Below are 15,558 nucleotides of genomic sequence, written 5' to 3'. Positions count from 1 at the left end.
TTATAATATCATGGCAGCTGCCCTCCAAAGGCCTTTTAGATATCTGAACCAATCAACTCAGAATTGTTGCTTGAGGCACTAGTGACGAGGCTCAAATTATGCTACTTCGGACACATTATGGAAAGACTTAGCTTTCTGGAGAAAGCTCTAATGATGTGAAAGGTGGAAGAAAATGGAAGAAAATGATTAGCAGCAAGGGGACTGGATTCACTTATGGTGACATTGAATGCATTGCTGGAAGAGCTGAAGCATAGATTAAGGACAGATCATTGTAGAGAAAATTTACCTTTGTGTCACTAAAAGTTGGTAACAACTTGATGATACAAAATCATTCAATAAAGAATTGGCAATGTTTGCCAAAAGAGACCATTTTCTGCTAAGTTTTCTGTCCCTTTATTTATTTTTAAAAAACCTTGTAATTAAACTACAAAATATAAAGCAAAGTGCCAATATCCAGAATTATCATCATTTACAAAAATGCCTCTGGTCTCTTCATAGGCCTTAATGTAATTCTTAAAAATTCTGGATAGTTGCTTTGTTTTACTAATTTGCTCAGAATGAATATCAGGCATTCGCAACAGCACCCCAATATCTTCCCATTATTTCAAATATATGCACAAGCTCTAAGAGATTGTTTACTTTGATGTAAATAAGCTACCAGCAGTAAAATAACTGATTGTGTCTTAGAGCTAGAATATACAATATAATTACAGAAAGCAACCATATGTCCATAGACACCCCAGTGGTGCCCACTGGACTTCTTGAAGCATTTAAAAAAAAATAATACTGGAAATGGGCAAAACATTTTGTAAAGGGCACATTTTGATCACTAATTTTAGAAAATAAACAGGCTATCTGGCCCAGGCTTTGCACATTTCCACATGTCCAATAGTAGTGTTGGGGAGAGAGATATGTTTCACTGGTTGATTTTCTGGTAAACAAGTACTTTGCAAATGGATATCTGTGAGAAACTCAAAATACTCCTATCTACTCTGGTGTATTAATTTCTGCTTATTAACCTCAAAAGGTTTTTTTTTTTCAGGAGGACCTGATCAATGGAGCTTATTACCAGATAAATAGATATAAATGAGGTTTAGATTGCCCCCAACTTTGTTGTTCTTTAGAAAGTCCTTGAAGACATCAGGCTTGGAGACCTGTGCAAAATGGATATATAGCCTGTACAGGTTGTTACTTTTCCACTTTCTGATTGTTTTAATTAATTTATACAAGTGTATCTTTGCTATTTTAAGTTGTTGGTCAACCAGAGTCACCTAAGTGAGATGACCAGCTATATAACTTAATTGAAATAAATACTGCTGCCTCATTTTGCCATAAACTTTGGTGGAGTACATTCCTTTTTAGTAGCTATATAAATAAACTTAACTGTTTCCAACATAATCAATAGCATTAAGCTTAACTGCATCTTCCCAGAAAAGGTAAACCTGCTTCTCATTAGAAAAAAAATCCAAAAATAAAACACAAGTATCAGACCTGGGTTGCAATATCAGAATGATAGACAACAGCAGAGCCATACAATTTACATTCTTTGTCTCAGATTATTCCAAACCAGATATATTATGCTAGCTCTAGATGATTTTATCTAAAATAAGCCACCTGCTTCCTGAGACTGGGCACTGTTGATTGGGCAACAGTGGTCATGCTGAATGCATCCGACAGGAGTCCTATCACTGGTCATTTGAATGTTTGCCCAATATTTATTTTGATGAAGGATTTGGCAGCATAGAGACGATATAACCAAAAAATGTATAGATGATACAATAATATACCACCATTTATTTTTTTAAAAATTACAAAGTAGGCATTGCAGAAAACTGCACTAATCACTCAACAATGCTGACTTTTCAGCTGGTCTTGGCCGACAGCATCCATGCCCCTGAAAACAATGCATCGTCTTTTAAGGCCCCAAGAACCATTGGTAGCCGCGTCTGCCGTTCTCCCGTCTGCAAAGATCACGTATCAGCAAGTCCCCGACGCACTGAGGATCACCCGGGGTGCAAGGAAGGAGGATCTGCCAGGGGAGATCCGCTGGCGCAACCAGGCGCGCTTCATGGTTGGCTATTTCAGCTCGGTCCTCAGAGCGAGATGGGGCGGAGCTGAATGAGCCGTGCTGGCGGCGACACGATCAGAAGAGGCGTATTACGCGCCAGCGCCACTTTTGCTTTTGTTGCGGGTCCTTGGACTCTAATGATGCTTGAATGAACGGACTGTTGCACGCATTTTTCCTCCCTCGCGTCATTCCAGTTTCGAAAGAGGCGGCGGCTGCGGTGCTGCTAGGCAGGTAGAGCTAAGCGGCTGGGGAACCCGGAAAGACCAGGCGGTCTGAGATTGCACCAGAGAGCTTAGCTAGTAGGCATCAAGTCATGAGCCGCACGTGTGGGATCTAAAGCCTGTTCTTTATGTCATCGCTCCCCATTGCTCCCATTGAAAAAGCATGCTCTGCGCTCAGCCCGGCTTTCTCCAGGTAAGACGCGACCAGAGTTGCCTCGCTTGGTCCTTCCCAGTGGTAGCTGCTGTTACTTTAAGGTGCCTTGGTTCACCTTGGCCAGCATCCCTCCATTCCTGCTTTTACGAGTGGAACTGCTCCTTCTGCCTAGCTCACAGTATATAGTAAAATGCTCCTGCTCTTTTTCTACATTTCACCATTCCCCGCCCCGAAAGCCTGGAAAGGGTGTTATTGTGGCTTTGGGTTCCTACTCTGCAGCATTTTCCCCGTCTGTCCGTGCCAGGCTCTTGGTGTTGCTGTAGGATTGGATTCGGACATGTTCAGGGAGTTACCAAATGCATCCTAATAGAAAGCCGCGTTGGGAGGAGGAAAAGGTTGAGATATATTTTCTAGATTAGGTGCCTAGTCCAAGAAAGAACCAAAATGGGACTTTTCTTTTGTGACTTATCACACAAAGGACAATAGTAACAGGCATAAAAGATCCTGGAAAGCTTTATGAATTGATTTGTCTTTTTATTTAAAGGAAGGGAGAATCTGGATGAATGTGAAATACCAGCAAATCTGTCATTTTTTTTAATTCACCCTCTGGCATCTGATTGAAAATGTCAGGGAGTGGGAGAAGGTAGGAGGATTCTGTTTATGTGTGTACCGTACAGTATAGCATTTATTTTAGTGTCTCCAAACTATGCCTCTCCTTATTTTCTTAGCTCTAAAGGGAATTAGAAGTCAATCTGCATATGCAAGAATAGCTTTATGTTGCTGCAAGATTGGAAATAGGAACTGGGCATTTTTGGAATTCAATTGTTCAATTTCAATTCTAATTGTTAATAATAGAATAATAGGGAAATGTGAGAAACCCATTACTATTCGAATATCACATAAATTTGACAGTGTTGATATTATCTAGTTATCAGATTTCTTGATTTCACTAGTATATGTTCTTCAAATGAAAATGAATATTTGTTTGGCCTGGTTTGGCCTGTTTACATTCATTCTTTTTAGAGCTGCAGTGGCACTCCTGCTATGCTGCACCCAGCGGAAGAGGAGACCTGTTTCACAATAACCAGTCAGTTGGAAACAACAATTCTCCTGGCTGATTTTACTAATTTGTCTGCATTTTAATTTACCATCTGATTCAGTGGAGTGCATCCTTAGACTGAAGAGAGCAGCATTTAAAGGATAGAGGAACTGCTGCTTGGACATTGTAACATAGAAGTTGGTCAGCTGTGCCCTTGTAAAGGCAAAAACATATAAGGATTTTAAATATTACAATAACTCATTTTAGCTGGGGGATTCGTTTGAAAATTTAGATTTTCTATCAAGAAAGGATTATAATTTTCCTGTGTCTGATTATCTTTTGCAAAACAAGTATACTATAATATAGTGAGTTGGATGGAGTTATGCTTGTCCATCTCTTCTAAAATATACAATTGTTTTAAATAGTATGGCAGTATTTTTATTTCTAATATGAGCAGCATCTTATTCAGTTATGATGCATTTTAAATAAAACCCTGCCAGTAGTTTGAAAAGACACTAGAAAGAAGACTCTTAGCTTTTATTTTTTATATCCTATTTTTTATAATTAAGTACTGTGAGTGAGAATGCTTATTTTGTTATAAAGCTAATTGTTGCAGACTGATGCTAATTAGACATTGAAATTTAGCCAATGAAATCCTATGTTTTCAAACTTTATGTAAACATATTGTTTTGTGCTTATGTGCTGTAGAGAACCATTGAGACGGCCTTGGAGAAACTATACAACTTCAGTTAGATTAGCAGTATTTTATTCTAACAGGAAGAAAACATTAGAAGAAACTCAAACTAGCTCCACCTTCATTGTCTAGATTATCACAGGAAAAATGCACTCAGGTTTTCAAGATTCTATTACAGTAGCCTTTATCAGTAAAATAGACTTCCAGTCAAATTTATGGAATATGTTTCCTGACCTGACTTATGTGAAAGGATGAAATCTAGTTTCCAGCTAGAAATGTTCAAATGTAATATGAAAGGCAATGCTTTCTTTTTTGAATGGTACATATAGTTATAATTAATTCATATTAATGATGAGTAATATGTAAACACTGCAAGCAAGTCATTTATACATTATATGCATTTTCTTTATCTCATGAGTTTGCTATGGATTTCTAAGTAGCTGATAAATGTCTTTAATTCCATTTACAGGAGTTATGCCCAGCACAGTCTTATGTCAGGACAGTAATAAAATTGCAAACTTTTTTGTGGAAGTCATTAAGTGAATACGGTGATCATAAAAAAGCACCATAGTCATTAAGTGAATGCCATGGTCATTAAACAAACCAACGGTTTGCTATGGATGCTGTTTTGCTGAAATTTAGATATAAATACAAAATCATTGTAAAACGTGGTCATGTGACTGTGGAATGCTGCAGGAAACATAATTTTGGCCTGGGTGCTGAGCACCCCAGGTTCAGTCACATAATTGCAGATGGCATCTGATTGTTGGATCTTTGAATCTAGGTCTTAAGTAGCCCTAAGATAAGTTGGTTCTAAATTGGAAACTAAGTGATTGGTCATAAGTCAAGAATTATCTGCAGTAAAACCACAAAATAATAAATCTACCCTATAAGATAAAAAACAAAAATGCCCTGGCACTTACAACAAATATTCAGAGGCTCCCATATCACTTTAGTCAGACCAGGGAGAGACTGTCCCACAAATAGCCTAACCCTATGCACTTGAATGATACCCATAAAAATAACTAAAGCCAGTGCAGCTCACACAACAGAAGTATAACAGTCACTAAACAAGGGGTGCCCAATAATGCAGACACTTCTGCATTCTGCTTCACACTGTAACTTCCAAGGGATCTTCAAGGATAGTCTGATGTAAAACACATTGCAATCGTCAAAACTGGGAAATGCCTCTCAATTATCTGGATGAGGTATAGATCGGGAACTCATCAAATTTGCAGATGACACTAAGCTGGCAGGAATAGCCAACACTCCTGAAGATAGGCTTAAGATACAGAAGGATCTTGACAAATCTTGAACATTGGGCACTATCTAACAAAATGAAATTCAGTGGTGAAAAAAGTAAGATTCTACATTTAGGTAAAAAAGCCCCAAATGCTCAGGTATAGTATAGGTGGTATCTTGGTCAATAGTAGTAACTGTGAGAGGGATCTTGGAGTCCTAGTGGATTTAAATATGAGCCAGCAGTGTGCTGCAGCTGCCAAAAAAGCCAATACTGTGCTAGGTTGCATTAACAGAGAGAGAGAATCAAGATCACATGAAGTGTTAATACCATTTTATAATGCCTTGGTAAGACCACACTTGGAATAGGCATTACGTTTTGGTTGACAACGTAAAAAAGATGTAAAACTCTAGAAAGAGTGCAGAGAAGAGCAGTGAAGATGATCAGGGGACCAGAGGCTAAAACATATAAGGAATGGCTGCATGAATTGAGTATGTCTAGTTTAATGAAGAGAAGGACTAGGGGGGACACGATAGCAGTGATCCAATATCTCAGGGAAGAAAGAGTCAAGCTATTCTCCAAAGCACCTGAAGGCAGAACAAGAAGTAACGGATGGAAACTAATCAAGGACAGAATTAACCTAGAAATAAGGAAAAATTTCCTGACCGTTAGAACAATTAATCAGTGGAACAACTTGCTTCCAGAAGTTGTGAATGCTCCAACACTGGAAGTTTTTAAGAGGAGATTGGACAAACATTTGTCTGAAATGGTATAGGATTTCCTGACTGAGCAGGGGTTGGATTAGAAAACCTCCAATATCCCTTCCAACTCTGTTATTCTATTCTGTTATTCTGTGAACCAATCTTCCCTATTCAGGAAAGGGTGCCATTGAGACAAAATAGGAATTTGTGGAAAGGTCTTCTGGCTACCGCTGCCACCTGTTCTTCAAACAAGAATTTGGAATCCAGGAGGACCCCCATATTGTGAACTGGTTTTGCTTGTACTTTTGCTTTGTCTTGATGCCAGTGCTCCTGTGACCCAGATCTTCATTCCAAAATACAGCTTTTGTTAAAAATGAACTGTAGGAGAAGTTTTAAAGTAGCAAATAATGCACCCTGGTTGCTGCATTGTGTTCAAACTACTGACTGAAACAGTCTTGCTTTTTTCATTGCATAATAACATGCAATCCTCCAAATGTCAAATGGCTCCATCTATTCACATTTTCCACTACTGGCTTAAGTTGATGAAACTTGGAATTCATCAACAACTGAAGAACAATGTTCCCAAATCTGGGCACTTCAGATGAGTTGGATTTACATCTGTCATTAACCATTGCTTGTACTTATTATACTTATGTGAATTGAAATCCAGTATACCACAAAGGCAAATGTTTTAGAAAGACTAAATTATACCATTAATATAATACCACTCTGACTGATCTGTGAAAAGAAGTGTACAAAAAGCTCTATTAGTCATTGATTGATTGATTGATTATGTACTATTAAGTTGTTTTTGACTCCTAGTGACTTCATTGATCTTCTTCATGACAATGTATTCTAACCTGTTTTCTCAAGTCTTCCAGCGGTACACTCATTGTCACTATAACCGAGTCCATCCACCTTGCTGCTGGTCATCTTCTTCCCTTTCCTTCCACCTTTCCCAGCTTTTTCCAGAGCAGAACATAATATAGATATCACTAAGATGCCCACCCAAATTGTGGGAATGTCTGGTGTTTATTGGCTGCTATTTCATAATGATCCTGAAATTCGAGTAAAGAGAACATTTTTTCTTAGTTCTGTTATTAGGAAATGGATTCTAGACCAGGGATTTTCAATTTGTTTTCAGGTGGAATCTGGTAGCTAAAAAAAATATCCCCAAACAAAGCTCTAGTGATAGAAAATTGGCTACATTCATCTAAACTTTTCCTTTTCCCTTAGTTTCTCCTGTAATCCCCCAAGCTATTCTGTTTTCTTTGTTTCTGCCAATGTCAGATAACTATTTAGTTGATAGATTTGCTTATTCAAAGACATCAGGACCTTTACAGATAGTCTTTGTCTTACAATCATTTATTTTGGTGACATTTCAAAGTTACAACAGTAATTTATGACTGGTTTTCATACTTAGGACAGTTGCAGCAGCTCTATGGTCATATGATCAAAATTCAGGCGCTTTGCCTAGAATATATTTATGCCTGTTGCACTGTCCCCGGGTCACGTGATCACCATTTGTAAACTTCCCAGCTGACTTCCGACAAGCAAAGTCAATAGGAGAAGTCAGATTCACTTACAACTACATGATTCACTTAACTTCAGAGATACGCTTAATAATTGTAGCAAAAAAGATTGTAAAATGGGGCACATTTAACAATTGCCTTATTTAGCAATGAAAATTTTGGGGTTGTAAGACAAGAATTACCCATATATAAAATTAATTTTAATGTGCATTTCTCCAACAGTTGTATCTTTTAACTAATACCTAAAAATAAATAGTTATAGCTGTTATTATATTCTATGATCAAGCACTACCTGGATCAGGATGGTAGCCCGTGGCTAGGCAATCAAGTCATTAACCAAATATTTGCTGTTGTTACCTTATTAATGGGATATGCAGAAGTAATTATACTGCTGTTACTGTTTTGCTGGGCTCAATGTTGTGATTTATTGTGCAAATATTAGCCACCAAAAATGTACTTAGCAATTGCTCTATTGGGCAACTATTACTCTGGGCATTTAAACATTTTAATTAAAAAATGAATAAAAATATTTTGCATTATTACCCTGGGCAAGGAAACTTGATTTTGAGGAAATCAAGTTATGTTTTCAAAAAAGCTTTTTCAAATAATAAATTTGCTTTCTAGCAAATGAAGTGGGCTGGTTATACAGTATCAAGCTTAGAAGCTATATCAAATCAAAAATCTTTGGCATCTGCTATTAAAAATATGAACAAATGTTAAAAATATATCTGAAACCAAATACCAAACTCTATGACTCTATGAAACTTTGAAGGAGTGTTTTGACTGATTTGTCCTATTAAAGCAGATCCTCAAATCAAGTAAGTCTCTACTTTGAATTATCAAATCATCATCAAGCTTAATATTTAATTTGTAGTTCCATATAAGTAAAATGCTATGGGTGGGAGTTAGTAGCATGATGACCAGGATCTTGACTTTGACGGACCTTGGTTGGCAATGAATCAGCTTAGTCACTTATTAAACTCTGTGCTTATCAGAGGTTTTTTAGAGCAATAATGCTAGCTTTGGTTTTACACATCTCAAGTTCTTTAATGCGGCTAGCTACAAGTCTTAACTGTTGTATGCTGATTTGTGGCTAAAGTTATAAGAGTCACTTCAATTTCCAATATTAGCAAGATGGATGCATCCCTGCCCTTACCCTTCAATTCTAAACAATTGGTGAAATGCTAGGTCTCTTTGACTATAACTGAATAGGTAGAAGCTAACATCCACAGACAGTAGGAATGTAGCCTGCCCTGCCAGCCAATAATACCAAATGATCAAGGTACATTCCTGCATTCTTTTGTTAAATGAAATATATATCCTTTCAACTGAGACATGAGTTTTACTCATATACAAAAACAAATTACCCCATTCCTCCTTTGTTGGTGGTAAAAATTTTAACTTAAAAAAACTAAGTTAAAAAACATTATTATCCTGTTCAGGGGAAGTGAAATATAAAGGAAACTTTTTCAAATCATTTTACTGGGAATACCATTAAAATATCTCAATTTCTTCCAATGTGTATTATAATGAGATATAGATCAAGAGACTATTAATCTATATTAGAATATAAAATATCTTCTTTCTTAATATTTTTAAAACAATGCAAGAATCACAAAATTCAATGCCTCACAGAAACAACCTCACTCTGATGGCAGGAGCCATTTCCCTTTATATGTGGATATAAGAACAATTTATAAACTTATGGCATGTGTGTCCATCTAGCAGCAATTATGGAGTCAAAAATATGGGTCACTTGTGCTTCTGAAAACAAAATACCCTGCAGTTTAGATCATGAATGCATTCAGTATGTTTAAGGAATGAAATTAATCAAAAACAAGCAGGGAGCTGCCTCATATTGTTAAATCACTTCTGATAAGCTTCTGTTGGATAAACAAGTGGAAAGTTTTTTCTGTGGTTTATCATGGTGCTCAAACCCAAGTTGCAGCTTGAGTATAGTCTGTACCTTGGAAAAATGAAAGCAGAAGGGGAATGAATGCATGGTCTTCTAAATGGGTTTGTCAAAAATAGATCATGCCAGACAAATGTTATTGCATTCTTTGACCAAGTGACAAAATTAGTGGATCAGAGGAATGCTGTGGACATAATTTACTTGGACTTCAGTAAGGCATTTGATAAAGTAGATCACAACCTACTACTTGACAAGATAGAAAAATGTGGGGTAGACAGCATCACCACCAGATGGATCCGTAGCTGGCTGACCGGCCGTACTCAGCATGTGGTCCTCAATGGAACCACATCTACATGGAGGGAAGTGTGTAGTGGGGTGGCCCAGGGCTCTGTTCTGGGCCCAATGCTCTTCAATATCTTCATCAACGATTTGAACAAGAGGATAGATGAGGAACTCATCAAATTTGCAGATGACACCAAGCTGGCAGGAATAGCCAACACTCCAGAAGACAGGCTTAAGATACAGAAGGATCTGGACAGACTTGAACACTGGGCACTATCTAACAAAATGAAATTCAATGGTGAAAAAAAAGCAAGGTTCTACATTTAGGCAAGAAAAACCAAATGCACAGGTATAGTATAGGGGGTACCTTGCTCAATAATAGTAACTGTGAGAGGGACCTCGGAGTCCTAGTGGACAATCACCTAAATATGAGCCAGCAGTGTTCTGTAGCTGCCAAAAAGGCCAACACAGTGCTAGGCTGCATTAACAGAGGATAGAATCAAGATCATGTGAAGTGTTAATACCACTTTAGAGTGCCTTGGTAAGGCCACACTTGGAATACTGCATCCAGTTTTGGTAACCGCGATGTAAAAAAGATGTTGAGACTCTAGAAAAGAGTACAGAGAAGAGCAACAAAGATGATTAGAGGACTGGAGGCTAAAGCACATAAGGAACGGCTGCTGGAATTGGGTATGTCTAGTTTAACGAAGAGAAGGACGAGGGGGGACATGATAGCAGTGTTCCAATATCTCAGGGGCTGCCACAAAGAAGAGGGAGCCAAGCTATTCTCCAAAGCGCCTGAAGGCAGGACAAGAAGCAACGAGTGGAAACTAAGCAAGGAGAGAAGCAACCTAGAACTAAGGAGAAATTTCCTGACAGTTAGAACAATTAACCAGTGGAACAAACTGCCTCCAGAAGCGGTAAATGCTCCAGCACTGGAAGTTTTTAAGAAGAGACTGGACAGCCATTTGTCCGAAATGGTATAAGGTTTCCTGCCTGAGCAGGGGGTTGGACTAGGTGTCCTCCAAGGTCCCTTCCAACATCATCATCATCATCATCATCATTATTATTATATAAGCCATTGATGTATATTCTTCTAATTTTTGGTTGCCATATCAAAGTAGTATTTTAAAGCTAGCTTCTCATAGGCAAAGAAATCTGAAGAATTTTAATTGTTAAGGATAAACAAAACTGAACTGTGAATATGGTCATTCTAGAGAGCTTCAGCACTTTTCTTCTCCAAATGGTGTCAGACTAACTTCATAAAGTGCTGGCTTTTCCCCAGATCCTAATTCTATGCTAAGCTTTTTTTTTTTTTTTTGCAGTTGCAAATAATTCTTTTAGAGTAACTGAATTACTTTTCATTATCTTTAATTACTTTTAAAGAAGTCCTTAAACTCATTAAAATTGACTAATAGATTAGCTATTTATCAGCTAAACTAAGGCATGTGTAGAATAGGTAGAAGCTAACATATACAGACACTGGGAATGTACCCTATCTTGCCAATTTATAATACCAAATGATCAATGTACAACCCTGCATCTTTTGTTAAATGATATATATATATATGTCCTCAATTGAGACATGAGTTTTGATCACATACAAAAAGAAATTACCCCTCTTCCTTTTGCTTGTGTAGAGATTAAGGACAATGACCTTGATGAAGACGTGCAGGAGCTGTTGTCTAGGCAAAAGAGGCAAAATCATTTTTTTAAGTCCAGAATGCGGAAATAACATTTCAGAAGTGATCCAGACAGATGCCTCCCTAATTTACTGAAAGCTAAGAAGGAGGAGAAAAAGGTGCAGCACATTGTGGCTAGCATGAATTGTTTTTTGTAGCCAATTTACAGTAGTATTAATCTTCCTGTGAGGTTAATTTCCTGGCTTGCCTTATCTGGTGGATTGATAGCTGGAGATACAAGTTTGTTTGCTAAAAAAAAAAAAAAAGAGGAGGATTTGGGGAAGGATTTAAGCAAAAATTCATTGAAGATTATGAACTGGTGCTGAAAAAATCCAGAACTATCTTTATTCTGCACAGACTCTGATTATAGTTTGGAATCTTCAGAATCTGGAGAACTCCAGATAATTGAAACAGAGGAACTTTTGCTATACAAACATTTGTATTACAGAAGAAATACAGTGAGGAAAAAAAAACAGTTGATTCCCTGCTGATTTTGTACATTTGCCCACTTACAAAGAAATGATCAGTCTAATAATAGGTTTGTTTTAACAGTGAGAGACAGAATAACAACAAAAAATCCAGAAAACTGCATTTCAAAAAAGTTATAAATTGATTTGCATTTTAATGAATAAAATAAGTATTTGATCGAAGGATAAAATTTACCCCACAACTTTTTTTGTTGGGTATTGTTTCGGATTGTGATACCAAAGAGACTATATTAATGTTAAATTTAATTACAGCGGCCAGGTTGTTAGTAGGGCAATATTGGAAGAAGGAGTCTTTGCCTATGTTGCAAGAATGGTTTCTTAAAGTTTCTTATTTGGCGGAAATGGCAATGATTTCGGCTTTCCTGAAAGATCAATCGCAAGAGAAGTACCTCCTGGTATGGAAAAGATGGATGGATAGATTTCATACAATATAAGTTGGATATAAAAAATATCATTTAGTTTTTGAATAATTTATATTTAAAGTTTAAGATATTTTATAGATATTTTTTTAAATTTTTTATTTTCTTTTTTCATTTTATCTTTTCTTTTTCTGTTTCTTTTCTTTCTTTCTTCTTGTTTTCTTTATATATTGTTGTTAATTATTTTATAATTTGTTTAATCAATGTATTTAGATTTGTTTATGGTTTATACGTGTTTTAAGATTTTTTAAAAATTTTAATTAAGCCTGTATTCAGCTCTGGGAAGGTCCGGGGAGGGTAGGGGAGGGTTGAGAGGGTTTGGGGAAGGGAATTTCTTTTTTGTAAAATTTAAAAATTTTCAATAAAAAAAAATAAGTATTTGATCTCCTGTCAAATACTGGCTCTAAGGTGTCTTTTATACAGGTAACAAGCTGAGATTAGGAGCACTCTCTTAAAGGGAGTGCTCCTAATCTCAGCTTGTTACCTGTATAAAAAACACCTGTCCACAGACGCAATCAATCATGTTCCAAACTTTCCACCATGGCCAAGACCAAAGAGCTGTTCAAGGATGTCAGGGACAAGATTGTAGACCTACATGTCATGGTTCCGAAACTCTTCAAAGAACTTTGAGGCATTGTTTACCTTAAAGAATCTTTAATTGAGCAACATAGCTTTGGCACGTACACAGGCGAAGCCAAAATCTGAATTTTCCTTCCCTAAACACATAGTATCGAAGCATAATTCACTCCTCCATTTAACAGTCATTAATCACATTCTCCAATTAGTTTGAAGTGCAAACTTTCCCTTCCGTTCCATACCCTGCCATTTCTTATCTTTTCTTATTACAAAAAACATTGAAGAATACTGAGATATTGTTATGGCTACTTATCCCCATGCACATTTTCCCCCTGCCGTCTAACACCATCTAATTCTAACTTTAAAAGTGGTATACGGGTTAAATAGAAAATGTCTGCATCTTCGTATATTGTCAAAGTAAGAACATCCAATGTTAGCAGTGTTGACATCCGTCCCCCCTTACAAAAAGGACAGATCCTGTAATGTAAACAAAAGCATACGTTCGGGACTATCTTTCGGTTTGTTGGGGTGTTTCTCATAAAACCTTTTGATGAGTCTTTCAGCTTTCACCTCGTTGGATTTCACCCAAGTGGCTTCAGACAACAGGTATCCCTTCCATTGTACTAGGTACTGCAATTTCCCTTTAAAAATTCTAGAGTCAAGAATACATTTCACTTCATAGTGGGTCTGTCCCGCAACTATGAGGGGCCCGGGTGCTTTCTTAGGGGGAGGTCTTAAAGTGGAGCCCCGACAAAGTTTCAACAAGCTGCAATGGAAGACAGGGTGAATTCTCCCTAAAAGTCTAGGGAGGTTTAGTTCTACGGTGACCAGATTGATGATCCTTACAATAGGAAAAGGCCCAAGAATTTTGGTCCTAACTTCTTACTGGGTAATTTGAGGCGTAGATATTTAGTCGACAGATAAACCTTTCCCACAACTTGGAATGTTCTTTGGGGAGCACTCTTTTTATCAGCCTGCTTTTTATAGGTTTCAAAAGTCTTTTTTAAAGCATTTTTCGTTTTTCTCCAAACTTCTTCCCATCCCCTCACCCATTGGTCAAGTGCCTGGGAAGTGGATGGCATCTGAGGGTATTCAGGCATTGGACCGAACTCTTTTCCTGTGGCTACTCTGAAAGGCGTGTAGCCATTGCTGCTTGCACAGAATTATTGTACGCCACCTTTGCAAAAGGGAGGAGGTCGGTCCAGTTTGTTTGTTGGTATGAAACATAACATCTGAGATATTATTCCACCATCTTGTTGGCGGATTCTACGGCCCTATTGGTAGATGGATGAAAAGCAGATGATAGGCCTTGAGATGATCCAATTAATTTAAGGAAACTCCTCCAAAACTTCGCTGTGAACTATACCCCACTGTCCGAAATTATTCACTTAGGGGTGCCATGCAGTCGATAGATATGTTTCAAGAACGATTTAGTCAGTCGTTGGGCAGATGGGAGTCCTTTGCAGGCAATGAAATGAGCCTGCTTCGAAAACAAGTCTATCACAGTCCAGATGACAGTATTTCCCCTACTTTCAGGTAGGTCTACTATAAAGTCCATAGCTATTTCTTCCCATGGTTGAGAAGGGTCTGCCACTGGCTGCAGTAACCCAGGGGTTTCCCCTGGAATTTTTTCATGGTGGCACATACAGTACAACTCTTTACATAGTTTTCCACATCCCGTTTCAGCCCTGGCCACCAAAATTGCCGGCGGATGAGATGTAGAGTTTTTAGATATCCAAAGTGTCCAGCCTCTTTTACATCATGGCTGTGTTTGAGAGCGTTAAGACGGAAGGCTTCAGGCAAATATAGTTTCCCCCCTTTGTAAGCCAAGCCATCCCTGCATATTAGGGAGATTTGATTATCCTTGAACCATCGATCAGTGAGGAGCTCTTGTTTTATTTTCTTTACCCCAGGGTCATTAGGATTAGGGACCCTGTGAGGCGCGAGTTGAGTGGCAGTTTGTGGACTGGAGATAATTGCCTCGTTAATCTCTTCACGTACGCTTTTGTACTGGGGCAATCTGGATAGAGTATCAGCTAGGAAGTTTTTTCCTTCTGGTATGTACTTTAGAGTGAAGTTGAAACAGTTAAAGTACTGTGCTCACTGTACTTGCTTTGGGGACAATTTGCGGGGAGTTTTCAGTGCCTCTAGGTTTTTGTGATCTGTCCATACTTCAAAAGGCACCTTGCTCCCTTGTAGATAATGTCACCAGTTTAATATCCCCCACCTAATTGCGAAGGCCACTTTCTCCCAGATTGCCCATCTCCGCTCACTTTCAGTAATTTTTTTAGAGGTGTAGGTGCTGGATTGCAGGACCCCACGTATTTTTTTGCAGTAATACAGCTCCAACTGCCACATCGCTGGCATTGGCTTGAATTACAAACGGCTTCCCTGGGCAGGGATGCTTTAGTACCGGTTCAGCAGAAAATGTTGTTATTAATTGCGAAGTCGTGTCCGACCCATCGCGACCCCATGGACAATGTTCCTCCAGGTCTTCCTGTCCTCTATCATCTTCTGGAGTCCATTTAAGTTCACACCTACTGCTTCAGT

At 38.0% G+C, this 15,558-nt stretch overlaps 1 protein-coding gene across 10 annotated transcripts in view; it reads left to right on the top strand.

The window, feature by feature from the left end:
* HECW1 (HECT, C2 and WW domain containing E3 ubiquitin protein ligase 1) overlaps positions 1-15,558 on the top strand; it is a 357,453-nt gene that overhangs the window by 18,247 nt on the left and 323,648 nt on the right. For all 10 annotated transcript variants that reach the window (XR_005555972.1, XM_039336700.1, XM_039336697.1 and 7 more), the window contains one exon: positions 1,867-2,482. Coding sequence is in view for 8 of the 10 variants with exons in the window: in XM_039336700.1 (XP_039192634.1) it covers positions 2,453-2,482 (30 nt within the window). In the remaining 2 variants the exon portion in view is untranslated. Of the gene's footprint in view, positions 1-1,866; positions 2,483-15,558 lie in introns of those variants that run through there.

This window comes from Crotalus tigris, unplaced genomic scaffold (genome assembly GCF_016545835.1).
Source record: "Crotalus tigris isolate CLP2741 ecotype Arizona unplaced genomic scaffold, ASM1654583v1 scf7180000017666.379230911805:20528666, whole genome shotgun sequence".
NCBI lineage: Eukaryota > Metazoa > Chordata > Lepidosauria > Squamata > Viperidae > Crotalus > Crotalus tigris.
The sequence above is the reverse complement of the archived record's forward strand: the minus strand, read 5'-3'. Positions and strand labels throughout refer to the sequence as shown.